This window comes from Neophocaena asiaeorientalis, unplaced genomic scaffold (assembly GCF_003031525.2).
Source record: "Neophocaena asiaeorientalis asiaeorientalis breed wild unplaced genomic scaffold, Neophocaena_asiaeorientalis_V1.1 scaffold226, whole genome shotgun sequence".
Lineage (NCBI taxonomy): Eukaryota > Metazoa > Chordata > Mammalia > Artiodactyla > Phocoenidae > Neophocaena > Neophocaena asiaeorientalis.
Window position 1 is genome coordinate 9107965 of NW_020173037.1, and position 15874 is coordinate 9123838.

The following is a 15874-nucleotide window of genomic DNA, read 5'->3' on the forward strand; positions in this document are numbered from 1 at the left end:
CTCTGCAAGCCAGAAGGGACTGGCAGGACATATTAAAAGTGATGAAGGAGAAAAACCTGCAACCAAGATTACTCTACCCAGCAAGGATCTCAATAAGATTTAATGGAGCAATTAAAACTTTTACAGACAAGCAAAGGCTGGGAGAGTTCAGCACCACCAAACCAGCTCTCCAACAACTGCTAAAGGAACTTCTCTAGGCAAGAAACACAAGAGAAGGAAAAGACCTACAATAACGAACCCAAAACAATTAAGAAAATGGGAATAGGAAAAATTCATTTTGTTGTAAAGCAGAAACTAACACACCATTGTAAAGCAATTATACTCCAATAAAGATGTTATAAAAAAAAAAAAGACAAGAAAGAACAAGTGTTGGTGAGGATATGCAGAGAAAAGAACCCTCATGCACTGCTGGTGGGAATGTTAACTGGTGTAGCCACTATGGAAAACAGGATGGAGTTTCCTCGAAAAACTAAAATTAGAACCACCATATGATCGAGCAGTTCCACTCCTGGGTATTTATCTGAAGAAAACAAAGGCCAGTAATTTGAAAAGATTTATGTACCCATGTTCACTGCAGCATTATTTACAATAGCCAAGATACAGAAGCAACCTAAGTGTCTACCAACAGAAGAATGGATAAAGAAGATGTAGCACATATACGCAATGGAATACTACTCAGCCACAAAAAAGGTGAAATCTTGCCATTTGCAGCAACATGGATGGACTTGGAGGGCATTACATTAGATTGTTAACGTGACAGCTGTCATATCAAAGTTCATTAAAAAAAAAAAAACTTAGCAAAATTGGTAAATTTTTGTGTAGCCATTTTAATATTGAATATGGAAGAAAAAAACATTTCGGCATATCGTGGTTTATTATGTCAAGAAAGGTAAAAACGCAAAAAAAAAGATTTATGCAACGTATGGAGAAGGTGCTGTGACTGATCGAACGTGTCAAAAGCGGTTTGCGAAGGTTTGTGCTGGAGATTTCTCACTGGATGATGCTCCACGGTCAGGTAGACCAGTTGAAGTTGATAGCGATCAAGTCGAGACATTAACTGAGAACAATCAACGTTATACCACGTGGGAGATAGCCGACATTCTCAAAATAACCAAATCAAGCGCTGAAAATCATTTGCACCCAATTGGTTATGTTGTTTTGATGTCTGAGCTCCACTTAAGTTAAACGGAAAAAACCCACTTATTTCCGCATGTGATTCTCTACTTAAACGTTAACAAAAATGTTCCGTTTTTAAAACAAATTGTGGTGGGCGATGAAAAGTGGATACTGCACAACAATGTGGAACGGAAGAGATCATGGGGCAAGTGAAATAAACCACCACCCACCACACCAAAGGCTGGTCTCCATCCAAAGAAGGTGATGTTGTATATATGGTGGGATTGGAAGGGAGTCCTCTATTACGAGCTCCTTCTGGAAAACGAAACGATTAACTCCAACATGTACTGCTCCCAATTAGACCAACTGAAAGCAGCACTCAACAAAAACCACCCGGAATTAGTCAAGAGAAAACGTGTAATCTTCCATCAGGATACTGCAAGACCGCATGTTTCTTTGATGACCAGGCAAAAACTGTTACAGCTTGGCTGGGAAGTTCTGATTCATCTGCCGTATTCACGGGGCATTACACCTTCGGATTTCCATTTATTTAGGTCTTCACAAAATTCTCTTAATGGAAAAAATTTTAATTCCCCGGAAGACTGTAAAAGGTACCTGGTACAGTTCTTTGCTCAAAAAGGTAAAATGTTCTGGGAAGATGGAATTATGAAGTTGCCTGAAAAATGGCAGAAGGTAGTGGAATAAAAGGGTGAATATGTTGTTCAATAAAGTTCTTGGTGAAAATGAAAAATGTGTCTTTTATTTTTACTTAAAAACTGAAGGCACTTTTTGGCCAACCCAATAAATATACATATATACAAACATATATACATATGTACACATACACATATGTATGTATATATATTCCATATATATGTATACATATATATACATTCCATTATGTATACACACACACACTGGAATATTATTCAGCTATAAAAAAGAATGAAATCTTGCCATCTGTGGCAACACAGATGGATCTGGAGGGTATTATTCTAAGTGAAATAAGTCAGACAGAGAAAGACAAATACTGAATGGTTTTAGTTATATATGTGATCTAAAAAATAAAACAAATGAACAAACACATCTAAACAGAAACAGTCATAGATACAGAGAATGAACAGGTGGTCGCCAGAGGGGAGAAAGGCAGGGGGTAGGGCAGAGTAGGTAGAGGGGATTAAGAGATATAAACTTCCAGTTACAAAATAAGTTAAGTCCTGAAGATGTAATATACACAGAGAAAATACAGTCAATGATACTGTAACAATCTCCTATGGTGACATTAACTGGACTTACTGTGATGATCATTTTATAATGTATACAAATATCAAGTCACTATGTTGCACGCCTAAAACTCATATAATGTTGTATGTTAATTATAACTCAATAAAAATTAATAAAAAAATAAAGAGTCTTCAGCAAGGATGAGGTAGGTGGATGGGTAGGGAGTGGTATGTATTTCCAGAATCAATCAATTAGAAAAAATGAAATATCTGTATTTTCAATACATTTATTTTTTTCTAACCTGCAGATAAAAGAAAGCTTTTCCATGAAAAACACTCAGATTATGTATCTGTCTCACTGACTGATTATCAAATGTGATAATAAATAGTCAAATATACTGAATGAAGAATCAGAGCCAGTAACGTCATAGAAAAGGAATCTCTGTGGCCTTCTATTATCGTCATGAGTAACAAGTTATCACAACAGTTTAATCACGGAGTTAATCAAAATTTCTCTGTTAACACATTGAAGGCTTTCAATCAAATATATAACTTTGCTGAAATGAAGAAATGTTCCCAGTATAAACTGGACGGTACTGATAAATTAGTGCTTTGCCCTCTTCAACATCAGATTCAAAATGGTGATTGTTTTTCCGAGCTGCAAGAAAAAGAAAGCGTTAATTTTTAAAAAGATAGGATACAATTTTCAAAAGGCTACTTTAAAATATTTCTTCCTCTGATCAGCATTATTAAGTGGGATAATACCAGCAAAAAGGAGAAACGTCTTACCAAATTCCCCCAAATAAAGCAGCACCTGATTTGGAGTAGAGCCTTCCTGACAGCAGCCGTGCTAACCCTGCACCAGACCCCACGTGGCGCTTACTCCCCTTTCATTCAAACGCCTACTACACGCCTACTGTGTGCATAGCTTGATGTAGGGCCTGGGGATGGCGACATCCACAAGGCAAGGTCCTAACGCTCAAGAAGTCTTGTCTAGTCACCACACAGAAGTTTTTATAGACTAATCAGGAGGACGCTTCAAGAGGATGGAGAAACTGGCAAAGCTGAGGCAGGGGAGAAGGGAGGCATCTCCCCCAGGTAAGGCAGAAATTTGAAAAGCAAGGAGGCACAAAGAAGTTGCATGGCTAAACTTTAGGTGTGAGGGGGTGAGGGCTCAGACTTTACCCTAAAGTCAAAATAAAGTAAATACAGGCCTCCGTGGCATTTTTAGAAAGGGATATTGGAAAATGAAGGCCATGTAGCCATTCCTGTGATACTGCTGCAGGGAGCCTTGCTCTGCTCTCTGCTGTTCTCATTACTCCTATACAAAAGACATGAAAATGTTTCTTGCGACTAATACTACACCTGGGAGAACTTTTTTTTAATTTGGGGTTTTTGTAATGAAATGACCCGTTCACCGGAGCACAATTCTAAACCACAGTGAACTCAGGAGGAAGCACTTTACCTGCGAGTGTGGACGGAGGGTTGATAAAACCTCAGGGCAAGCGTGAAGGGAGGATGCAAACAAAGTTCATGGAAATCTTCCCGGGGCCGCGACTTGCCAGAGCGACGCCCTAATCCCTTGCAAGTTGTGTTCGTAGCTCTGTCTTACACCCATATCACTCAACTAAAACCCAAGCATCTATAACCAAATTCTCAATTTACCCACAAACATAACCTAGCATGACTAGGCCTGTGTTTTCATCATGCAAAAGCAGGCAAAGCGTATTAACTTTCTCCACTGTGCCAATACCTACAGATAGGCAGCCTTAAAACCACAGACTGATGAGTATAGAGTCAATTTACATAATTGTCTTGGAAAAGTAAGATCTAATCCTCAGAGAATGTCATAATTAAATCATTATCCCTAAAAAGAGTAATTGGAGGGGAATCTAAAAAAAAAAGGACTCAAGAAAACAAAACAAAACAATCTTTATGCTGTTGTTCAGGAAATCAGCCCACTTTAGACTGTACAGTACCATTAACTGAAAGAACTGTCCTGGTTTGATTTGAATGACTAATATCTCAATTTCAGGGCTTTCACATGAATTAATTTTTTTAAAAGTTAAACCTACAAAACATTTATAGAGTAAAAGTACACCGAAGTTCAGATGAGGGCAATTTCCTTCAAAACCACACTAGAGAGACAAAATTGTAACCCCTGCCCCATATTACCTTCAGCCACAAAGAACTCTGCTAAATAAAATGCAGCCCTCACAGCATTAGGCGCATGGGAAATGCCTTTTAATTTTCCCCACTCATAAGGAGCTTTCTCTGGGTGCCACTGGACACCGTATACCGGATACTGGTATCCTGCACAAAGAACAGAGACTGGTGAGTATTAAGTAGTAACAATGGTCTGGGATGTTACTTAACAATTAAATTATGCTTTACATGCTGTGTAAAACATTATTTTTATAACACCCAATGTCAGACACAATTAAACTGTGCAGTTCTCTCAGACACAAACAATTTCAGTTCACAGTCAATGTGAAAGTTCACAACACAATATTTCACTGACTCACGACCTTTTATAATTTGAAATACGATTCCGTTTACTAGGTGATCAGAGTAGAGTGAAATAACTGAGCCTTTGAATATACCCCAGCTCAACAGTCAACCGCACATCTGATTAGTCACACGTTTCTTCTACAGCGCTCTTCCCCCCACTTCATACCGCATTTTCATCCCCTCCTATAATGGCACTCACATGAGCATGAACTACGCCAGCATCTTTAGTGTCCTTTTACATAAGTCTCAGGCTCAACTGTGTCTCTCTCTCAGTCTATGGAAAGGTTCACGGTTTCATGCTGCCAATTTTTAAATAGTTTTTAAAAGTTTAAATTTGGTGTGAAAGATTTTTGGTAATGTACTTCACTTATTTTTAGAATTCTTAAATATCTTTATATACAAAAATGATACGATCCCTAGGATTTACTCCAAAAACTAAGCTGGTTATGAGGAGAAAATAGATATGAAACAAGAATGGCCACATAAATGTGATAGTTGTTGAAGCTTAGAGAAAGGTACCCAGGGGATCACTATATTACTCTCTCTACTTCTAAATATCATTTTAAAATTCCATAATTTTTAAAAAATATGTGTAATATTTACCTTTTGAGAAATATCTATACTCATCTTTTTTTCTCTTCACATATGCCTTTCCTCATTTTAATTGAAAAAAAAAATCCTCCCTCTATTATTTTTGCTTTGAAATTATAACCCTGACTACCACGGGAAAATACTTAGAGAAATGAATTATCCAAAAGTAGAGATATCTAGGGAAAAGGGCACTGTCTGCACATCCCATGAGACTCTGCTAAGAGAGATCATGTCAGAAGAAGGAAACCTATTTTATCCTAGCCTTCTTCAGTCTAGATTCACAAGAGAAAAGAACCTACCAGCAAGCAGCTCCGGTCACTCTACTCCATCCCTCCCCACTGCGCCCCTCCCCCCTCCCTCCTTCTTTGTGACATACTCTCTTTCTCTGTCTTGAACCACATGTGATGCCACCAGCAGGAGACCCATGGGCTGGATGACCAGGAAATTAACTGTTACACATAGGTACCTGAAAGGCAGGTCTTCTAATATATTTCTTTGAGATATGAAAAGTATTATTTAGAATAAGAAATACCCTAAGTGGTGGTGCAGTGGTTAAGAATCCGCCTGCCAATGCAGGGGACACAGGTTCAAACCCTGGTCCGGGAAGATCCCACATGCCCCGGATCAATGAAGCCCATGCGCCACAACTACTGAGCCTGCGCTCTAGAGCCCAAGAGGCACGACTACTGAGCCCACGCACCGCAACTACTGAAGCCCACGCGCCTACAGCTCGTGCTCTGCAACGAGAAGCCACCGCAATGAGAAGCCCGTGCACCTCAACGAAGAGTAGCCCCCGCTCGCCGCAACCAGAGAAAGCCTGCATGCAGCAACAAAGACCCAACACAGCCATAAATAAATAAATTAATTAATTAATTAAATTTATTTAAAAAAAGAAATACCCTAAGTGATAAATTGTAATAAAGATTTTTCAGATAGATGAATGGATAGGACAGAGATACACACTGACATTCAGAAGCAAGTTGAGATTTACTCATTTTTTGTAAACTGCGTCAATAAAAGATCAATGCAGGTTCCTGACAACTCTAGGAATCATGCCCTGGCTCACTAATTTAGAACAAAATATCAAGAACAGGAAGGAAATGCGCATATAGGAGCATCTCAAGTGTTTCTATCTAGTAGGTGTCAGAAAACTTTCAGAAGATAAAAATTTCAAATGAGCCTGGTATGATGACATAGCCAGGAACAGAACCAACATGAAGTCCTATTCCCTAATTTCCAAGCCAATACTCTTTCATTTAAATAATTACTCATCTATTCGACATCTACTGAGATTTCCATAAAGTCCTGGAAACACAAAGAATGACAGAGTCCCAGCTCTCAATGAGGTCTTAGCCTAGGAGGAAAGACAGAACATGAGCAAATAAATGCAAAGAGACATTCCTAGGAAGTGCAGAGCAAGTATAAAGGAGGAGCACTGAGGATGTAGCGAGAAAGGATAACGGGCAGGGATGGCCTCCAGGATCTGACCACTGCCCTGAGTTCTTAAAGCTAGCTAAGAGGCCATCAGCAGAAGGGAATGGGGAGGAAGGAAAGCTTTTCAGAGGAGAGGAAAGAACATAAGGAAAAGCACGGGGGCAAGAAGTGCTGCTCTGTGGAGGGCTGTGTGTACTGAACAGGGTGCAAGGAATCCAGGCTAGCGATGGCTGCGGGGGAGACCTTGAGTAAATGACTGGGAAATCCAGACTCCATCCTCCAAGTGCTGAAGAGCCACTGAGGAGCTTTCTCCCCAAGCAATGTGGTCAGACTAGAATCTCGGGGGATTGCTGGTGACCGGCTGGAAGGCAGGTTTGTGGAATAGTTAGGAGCTCCTGCGGCAACACAGGTGGCAGGCCGTTTATGCTGCAGTCGGACAGGAGGAATAGAGAGATCTGGGAAGAAGAATTCCCAAGAAGGATGTGGGAAGTAGCAAGTGGCACGGACTTCTTAGATGTGGAGGATGAGGGTCGGAAGTCAAGGACAGCCAACACTAGATGATGTGGCGGATGGCAATGCTGTCAACTCAAGTAAGAAATACAGGAGGGGAAACAGGGTTAGAGAGAGAAGCTCAGAGTGGTTCACTTCAGACTGGATTCATCAGCCTTCCCAGAATTCCGGGGAGGTCGTCTCTGAACCTTCAGACATCTGACCTCCCCCAACAAGGGAGCCAGTGACACGGCCACAACCTGTGAGTAGCGTGAACTACTTCTGCCTCGTCCCAGTTGACTCCAGACCAGTGCTCGGGCCTCGCCAGTAGCACCAATCAGTCTCGCCAGCTGAGAGACCACCTACTGCTTCTGCAAGCTCTCATTCATGGTACTTGGCTTCCTTGTGCACTTGTGATGTTTTGGCTGTGAACCAATCACTTTCCATAAAACCTCATACCGAAACTTCTTAAAAGTCCCGGAAAAATGCAGGTTCCTCCAGAGAGCACTACTGACGTTTGTTTCTGACACGCACATTGAGGCACTATCGGTCCGAGATAACTTCAAACACACTTTTTGACTCAAGATGTGCCGAACTTCCCAGTTCGTATAGCGTGGGCCACGCTAGACCGGCCTGTCATGAAAACACTCGGGGCTTTACTGATTTACCAGCCCACCCGCTTAGCGCTACGGTTCAGGATGGCAAACTCTCCCTGCAGTTGTGCAGGCAGGATTCACGGAGGGTCCAGCCTTCCGCGTCCTGCTCCACGGGGGTACTTTCCAGGGAGGGGGGTCCTGAGCTTCATCTCAAGCTCTCCTGACTCAATAATAAGGCCGGTTTAAATACTCCACTTACCTCCTGCAATTTGGGGCCTGAAAACCCTTACTGTCACTTCATCAATGTATTTACTTAGGAAGATGTTTTTCTGTATGTCAGTCACATTTTTCGCTGTTGTCTGCAGCACGTCCTTAAGCTGCAGTATTGCTAGAAACAGAAATCACTTTCTCCATTTATTTCTTCATCCACTCTCCCTTACTCTTCACTTCCCTTTTTCATCACCCTATCGTAGAAGGTGACCCAGGTAAACCACAACTGATTTGGAACATGGGCAAAACAGGCCTCCTGTCTCCAAAAATGCCCTAACTTCTAACTTCAGTCCCCAAAGTAACATGATCTTATTCATAAGAGAACTATAAAATCAAAATTAATAAATAGAATAAGTAAAATAAAGTGTACATCTGCAGTGATACATACCTTCCATTGTTGAAACAAACTCAATAGAGCCATCTGTATTTGTAGTTAATATATTGAAAAACGCCTGTAACTTTTCATTCATTGTAAAATTCTAAAGTGCAAAAATAAAAACAAAATAATTACTTCTGTAGTAAATCTAAATGCATTAATTTCATTGTGTTATTAATGTGATACCTTCACAGAGAGGCTCCACTTGTGGAAGTTTGCAGTCAGAGGTTCCATTGCTAATGACAGCAACAAGTCAGCAGGAAAATTCTGGAACATTCTGCTCTGCAATGGACCTGAAATAATTCAAGCATAAAAAGAAATAATTTAAACACAGAAAAGATAAAATCCATTGAAGTCAACTGATCTTCAGCCAGAGAGAGGCCATTGTTAAGACATAATCAAGATGACTAAATGATATGCAAACACATCGTTTCCACAGAAGTATTCTAGTCAAGCACAAAATAAGTTTAACACACAATTCCAAATATGTTCCATACTTAAGTACTTTTCTTGTAGAACTGTAACACAAATAACTAAAATTCTTCAGACGTGGTAGTGAGCAGGCTAGCCATAGAGTAAGCAGAGGATTTTGAAATGAGTTCTCTAGACAGCGCTGAAAAATAGGTGAAATTTTCCACATGTGTATATATTTGTTTTCTCAGGAAAGGACCCAGAACTTTTAACACATTTTCAAAGGTATCTGGGACTTAAACGGTTAAAAATACCAACAACGTAGGAAAAAACATTAACCAGGCCAAGATAATTCTACTCACTAAATAGATCAAAAGAAGCAATGGGATTCCCTGGTGGCGCAGTGGTTGAGAGTCTGCCTGCCGGTGCAGGGGACAAGGGTTCGTGCCCCGGTCTGGGAAGATCCCACATGCCACGGAGCGGCTGGGCCCGTGAGCCATGGCCGCTGAGCCTGCGCGTCCGGAGCCTGTGCTCCGTCCGCGACGGGAGAGGCCACAACAGTGAGAGGTCCGTGTACCCCAAAAAAAAAAAAAAAAAAAAAAGAAGAAGCAATTTACCTCAATGAAGGCTCTGGAGTCTGACACAGACATATGCCAGCAAAGGGATAAGAAAAGCCTGACGGTGTTCAAGGCCCTAACGCCAGCTGTCCCTCAATGAACCCCTCATTCAGGATGCTAATGGCTTCCATTAGAATCCCAGAGCCCTACATAATAAAAATCCGCTGATACCTTACTTCAGCGGATTTCATTCCTTTTTTTGTATAAACTCGGTTTTAACCACATACAACCAAAAGAGACTGACCTGATACGTACACTTCCCACAGGATTCTTGCAGTAATTAAGCGAGATAATGTGAGAAAGAGCTTTGAAAAGTATAGAGCATTTTATAGATTCTATGTATAACAACTACTACTTTCTATCCAAAATCCTTTTGAGAACAGGAATGGTTGGTAGCATTCAACATTCAATTCTGATGATTCAGAAATCAAGTAACCTCCAAGAATCATGATCTATTTACACAGATTGGTAAATAAAGCATTTGTCTGGTCTTTGTCCTGGGTTCCTGACTGGGAGCTTTTAAACCCTTGGAATTTCCTGACTGATAGGTGTGTCTTTGTAATGCTAATGAGGTGACACAAGGTGGCCCCTGGACAGCTTCAGGATGAGGCTGGTTATCAGAAAAACTAACCACGTGATTATAGCAGGTCTGACTTTACCTGGCTCTGTAGTGCAATGGACATGCATTGGACTTCTAGAGTAGGTCTGACTTTGAGCTAGCCTGATCTCCAGGGATGAGACAGGGACTGGATGGAGACTGAGTTCAATAACACGGCCAATGATTTAATCAACCATGCCTTCATAATAAAGTCCCGATAAAAACTCTGAGCACCAAAGTTCACCGAGCTACAGGGCTGGTGAACATATTGATGTGCCAGGAGGGTGATGTGCCCTGACTCAACAGGGAGAGGGCAAGAAGTTCTATATTCCCTCACAGACCTTGCCCCATGTGTATCCTTTACAGTAAAACTCTTTATTGCAAACATAGCACTTTCTTGAGTTCTGAGAGTCATTCCAGTTAATTATTAAACCTGAGGGGGATTGTGGGAATCCCAAGATTCATGGCCATCTGATCAGATGTATGGGTGGCCTCGGGGTATGACTCGTGGCTGGTATCCGACATAAGGGCAGTCTAGTCACGGAGATAACCTTTAACTGGAGTCTGTGCTAACTCCAGGTTGTTAGTACTAGAATGGAATTGCAGTGCACCCTATCTGGGATCGAAACAGAGTACACAGCCAAGGGAAAAATGCTGACTATAATAGTAATAGCTAACATTTATTAGAGTAATATTTAAAGTGCTTATCAGAGTACCTGGAAAACATTATCTTATTTAATCCTCACAAAAAAATCCTAAGAGGTAAACACTTTTACAAATCAGGAAATTAAAGCTAAGAGAGGGTAAATGATTCCCCAAGGCAGAAGTGACAAAGCTAGGACTCAAAACCAAGTCTGATTTTAGAGTTTTGAATCATGCACTGTCCTGACGTCACCAGAAGGAATAAGTTATCAACATTCAAAATTCCTTAAGCCAACTTTATAACTCAGTACAAAAAGTGGTCATTCACATCTTCAGCCTGTGCAAATAATTAAAAAATTAACAAATGTTATGAACATATTTTTACTCTGATATTTGCAACTTATTAATCCTGCCCAGTTAATATTTTTTTCAGGATCAAAAGAGAATTCTTACCTCTAGTGAAGTTCAGTGGCATTTTAATTCCAACAGTATCTGTGAGGGTTAATAAGCTCTCTCCACTGACCAGATACGTAAGCTCTTCAAATCCAAGGCAGGTCCCCCACGTGGGAAAATAGTCTCCATTACCAAAACCCTGTGCAGAATAAAGAGAAAACTAAGCTTACTCAAACTTTTCAAAATAAAAATTATACATTTGATTTGTCATACAAGATTGGCACCTGAGGTATACATGGATTTCTAAGGAGTTTTCCAGGATCAATAGCAGTAGGCTATCACTTACTCTCTCTTCTATCAGTAGGATATCACTTAATTTCTCTTTAGATCAAGCTCCCACATAATAGTTCAGGTTTAATGAACCAAACTATCCAAACTCAGCTGTGCTGGGAAAGATACAGACATTTGCCAGTCAACTACCAGACAACACATGTAACATTCAGGGACTGTAAATATCAAGGATAATGCTAGATAAATGCCTATTTACACATTTTCTACAAATCTTGTTGCTTTAAATGACTGTCCAGTTTTGAACATACTCTGAATGGAAGTCTTTCCTCCATTATCTCAGAATTTATAGTAACAGCTGCATTATACCACCTTCAGCTAATCAGATTTAAATCAGGTGAAAGCCATGATCTGGAAGGAAAGGAACAGTCGGCAAGCAAAAGTAAAATAAAATTTCAGAGAGTTAAAGTTGTCAACTAAAAAAGTACAAATGTACTGGGTTTCTTCAGAGGAAGTCACAACAACCAGTGTGACTGGGGGAGAAGCATTCCGGCAACTGAATTTTCTGATTAACCAAATATTAAACCCAAGTGTGCTGATAGTTACAAAACTGGGTTTTGTAACTTTTCTAAAAGCAGTGGTTTTCCTGCATAGACTGTAAAATATAACCTAACGGGGTTTCCCTGGTGGCGCAGTGGTTGAGAGTCCACCTGTCGATGCAGGGGATGCAGGTTCGTGCCCCGGTCCGGGAAGATCCCACATGCCGCGGAGCGGCTGGGTCCATGAGCCATGGCCGCTGAGCCTGCACGTCCGGAGCCTGTGCTCCACAATGGGAGAGGCCACAACAGTGAGAGGCCCACGTACATTCTGTTCTTCAATGAGAAAAATATAGAACAGCATTAATTCCTATAGTTCCTATCTCAAGATAGGATTTTAATACTTTTATATGCAAGTCTGGAAAATTTTATTTTTAGAAGTTAGAATTGTATATGTTATGTTGAAGGGTCTTACTGCATCCACTTACAATAAACACAAAAGAGGGCTGAACTGTTCTCTGTTTCCATATGCACACCAAACTTGATTTCTGAACTAAATGTTAAATCCCCACTTGCTGGGACCACATCTTTTGTTTGTTGTGATCAACAGAGCAAAGGACACAGAGTGAAACCGAATAGATCTCACAGAAATCACTTCTCAGGGCTTCTTCATCAGGGCCTGTGGACCCCAGTGGCTACAGCTAAATGGAAGTTCAAGGTTGCTAAGCTTTTTTCTTTGCTTTGAAATCTTCAAGTAGCTAATTACATTTTTAAAACTTTATTTATTTTTATTTATTATTTTTGGCTGTGTTGGGTCTTCACTGCTGCGCACAGGCTTTCTCTAGTTACGGCGAGCAGGGGCTACTCTTTGTTGCAGTGTGCGGGCTTCTCATTGCGGAGCACGGGCTCTAGGCGTGCGGGCTTCAGTAGCTGTGGCACGCGGGCTCAGTAGTTGTGGCTTGCGGGCTCTAGAGCACAGGCTCAGTAGTTGTGGTGCACGGGCTTAGCTGCTCCGCATTATGTGGGATCTTCCTGGACCAGGGCTCGAACCCATGTCCCTTGCACTGGCAGGCAGATTCTTAACCACTGTGCCACCAGGGAAGCCCTAATTATATATTTTTAAATAGGCCTTTGGGTCTTACGGGTTAGGTGGCTCCTTTTTTTTTAAATTGAACAAGCCAGTTACATGAGTCTCTATATGCAAAGGAAGAGTGGCTTTATAATGTTCATATATATGCTTTCCAAATGCATTTTAAATCACTCATGTTATAAAATTTCAATTTTGTTCGCTAGCTTTTCCAAAAAATATCCACTGAGCATGTACTAAGTACATGGAACCATATGATATGAAATGAGGAATGCCTCAAAGGGTGTCAGAGCCATGCAATCTGATGAGACATGAACAGCTAACTTCAAGATATTCTGTCTCTGGGCTTCCCTGAAAAGCTGGCTAAGGCACAAATTAGGGATGGGATAGAAAGGAACAGCCTAAGCAGATCTGAAAGTAGGAGGACACAGAGTATGTGCTGGAAATACCAGCCTGGCTGCAATTACCTGCACAAGCAAAGTCTGGAAAAGGTGAGCTGTGGACACACTGTATATCTTGACTCAAAGACTATAAAAGGCTACAGGTCATCAAGCCAAGCCATTAAAAGTTTTCAAACAAGAATCTCATATGCTAAAAGCAGTTTCTTAGGGAAATATTTAAGGTTGGGGGAGATAGTAGGACCAGCAAGATTAATTAGAAAATTGCTGTTAACAGTTCAGGGGAGAAATAGCCAGGGTCTGAGCTATGGTGCAAAGGCAGGAGCAGTCTTTTTAGGAGACTAAAAAGGAATCGAGAGGCTCTGCAAGTCACTGCACGGAGAGGAGATGAGAATTAACAACACATGAACAGGGACTTCCCTGGTGGCACAGTGGTTAAGAATACGCCTGCCAATGCAGGGGACACAGTTCGAGCCCTGGTCCAGGACAATCCCACATGCCGCGGAGCAACTAAGCCCGTGCGCCACACAACTGAGGCTGCGCTCTAGAGCCCACGAGCCACAACTACTGAGCCCGCATGCCACAGCTACTGAAGCCCACATGCCTAGAGCCCGTGCTCCGTAACAACAGAAGCTACCGCAATGAGAAGCCCACGCACGGCAATGAAGAGTAGCCCCGCTCACCGCGACTAGAGAAAGCCCGCACGCAACAACAAAGACCCAACGCAGCCAAAAAAGTAATTAAAAAAAAAAAAACACAACACATGAACAATGCCCAGTACATAATGAAGACAGCTTACTCGGCCACCATGAGGGCCTGGTTCACGTTAATGAGCCCAAACAGAGAGGGCCGGCCAGCAGGGCCCTGAGGCTCCCTGGAGCCCAGAATTAAATGAAGCGCAGAGAAAATGGCCAAGAGCTGCCACTGGCTGGAAAAGAACAGGCACCCCAACAGTTAAAGGTGTGACGAGACTAGGGTAATTGTGCAGAAAGTATTACCACGTGCTTAAAAAAGGAATTATCCTCGTGGAAAATTACAAAAGCTCACCTGGAATAATAAGAAATAACTGAGGTTTACCTGTATGGCCAACTTGTAAAATATTTTGGCCACGTGGGCGTAACCTGAATTCATGAGGTCAACACTTCCTCCAGGGAAAAGGATCCTGAAACAACATCAAACAGCGTGCATTTCAACCCCTCCCCACTCCCAGAAAATAAACAATCATTTTATTTTAAAACAACTTTTCCTTACTACATAAGCAGCAAGATCATTAGAGAAAATGAGAAAAATTAGGCAAAAAGAAAATACAAAATATTTACAATCCCACCCATTTGTAAACTATTGCAGTTAACAATGCATTTGTGCATATTCTACCAAACCTCTTGGATAAACAAGTTTATTTCTGAAATAGAGTGTGGATAAATTAAAGTAAAATAAATGGGGGGAGGGGAGGAGAGTACACACAGCTAGAAATCAAGTAGAAATAAAATTCCAAGTATAGCTAGGTTTAAATTAAGATGATCAGAGATGCCAAAATCAATTGCAGGTCCATAATCATGAGTCAGGCTTAGCTCACAAAAGAAATCTGTTTTAACAATAAAGAACAAACTAGTCATAAAAATAGAGTAGGCTAGAATTAAATATCCATGGAATTTTATATTTATTATTATTACCCTGAAATCTCTTCAGAAATAAGAATGGTGTTAGAAAATTTTGAAAAAGAACACAATTACCATTCTAAAAAAATTCTAGGAGAAAAAGGGGAGTCACAAGCATTTGACTTTATTTTACCCTACCCATAAAGGAGAGAGATAGAAAAATATTTATGTTTTCATATCAACTTTGTAAACTAACTCTAAAAAGCTCTTAAAGTAACTAAGGATATTCAACAGAGATTACAAAGGTTGAATATATTAAAATTTTTAAGAATACTTCAATATGAATTTGAGACATGTGAAATATCACCTTTGAGACTGTGTTCATTCAGTAATAGGTATTAGCCCACAGAGACAAAGATGGGTACTTTTTGCTGTTAGTAGGATCGTGGTCTAGTAGGAAATATATAAACTATAAGGCAGAACATCTGCCACAAAACCAAGCAGAAAACCCTACAGTTTAAAGTGGCTTAATGAAGACTCATTAGCAGTTCTCCCTTTTCATTGACTCAGTATTTAAAAATCTGCCTCTGAACAAACTTGGTATGTTTAATCTCAAAGTCCATTCATAAAGTAAAACTTGACTGTCCCTCTCGGTTGACAAACTCCTCCAAAGCAAGGCTCTGCCTTTTCATCTCTGCAA

General features: G+C 40.7%; 1 protein-coding gene across 2 annotated transcripts in view; it reads right to left on the minus strand.

The window, feature by feature from the left end:
* Positions 1 to 2610: 2610 nt before the first annotated feature.
* Positions 2611 to 15874, minus strand: part of GGH (gamma-glutamyl hydrolase) — a 23136-nt gene continuing 9872 nt past the window's right edge. The window contains exons 4-9 of one of the 2 annotated variants that reach the window (XM_024742539.1): positions 14654 to 14738; positions 11328 to 11466; positions 8793 to 8899; positions 8619 to 8709; positions 4515 to 4652; positions 2611 to 2997 (exon numbers count right to left, since the gene is read on the minus strand). In XM_024742539.1, the coding sequence (XP_024598307.1) occupies positions 2876 to 2997; positions 4515 to 4652; positions 8619 to 8709; positions 8793 to 8899; positions 11328 to 11466; positions 14654 to 14738 (682 nt within the window). In that variant the 3' untranslated portion in view covers positions 2611 to 2875. Of the gene's footprint in view, positions 2998 to 3713; positions 4093 to 4514; positions 4653 to 8618; positions 8710 to 8792; positions 8900 to 11327; positions 11467 to 14653; positions 14739 to 15874 lie in introns of those variants that run through there. The other variant, XM_024742540.1, reaches the window with a different exon arrangement.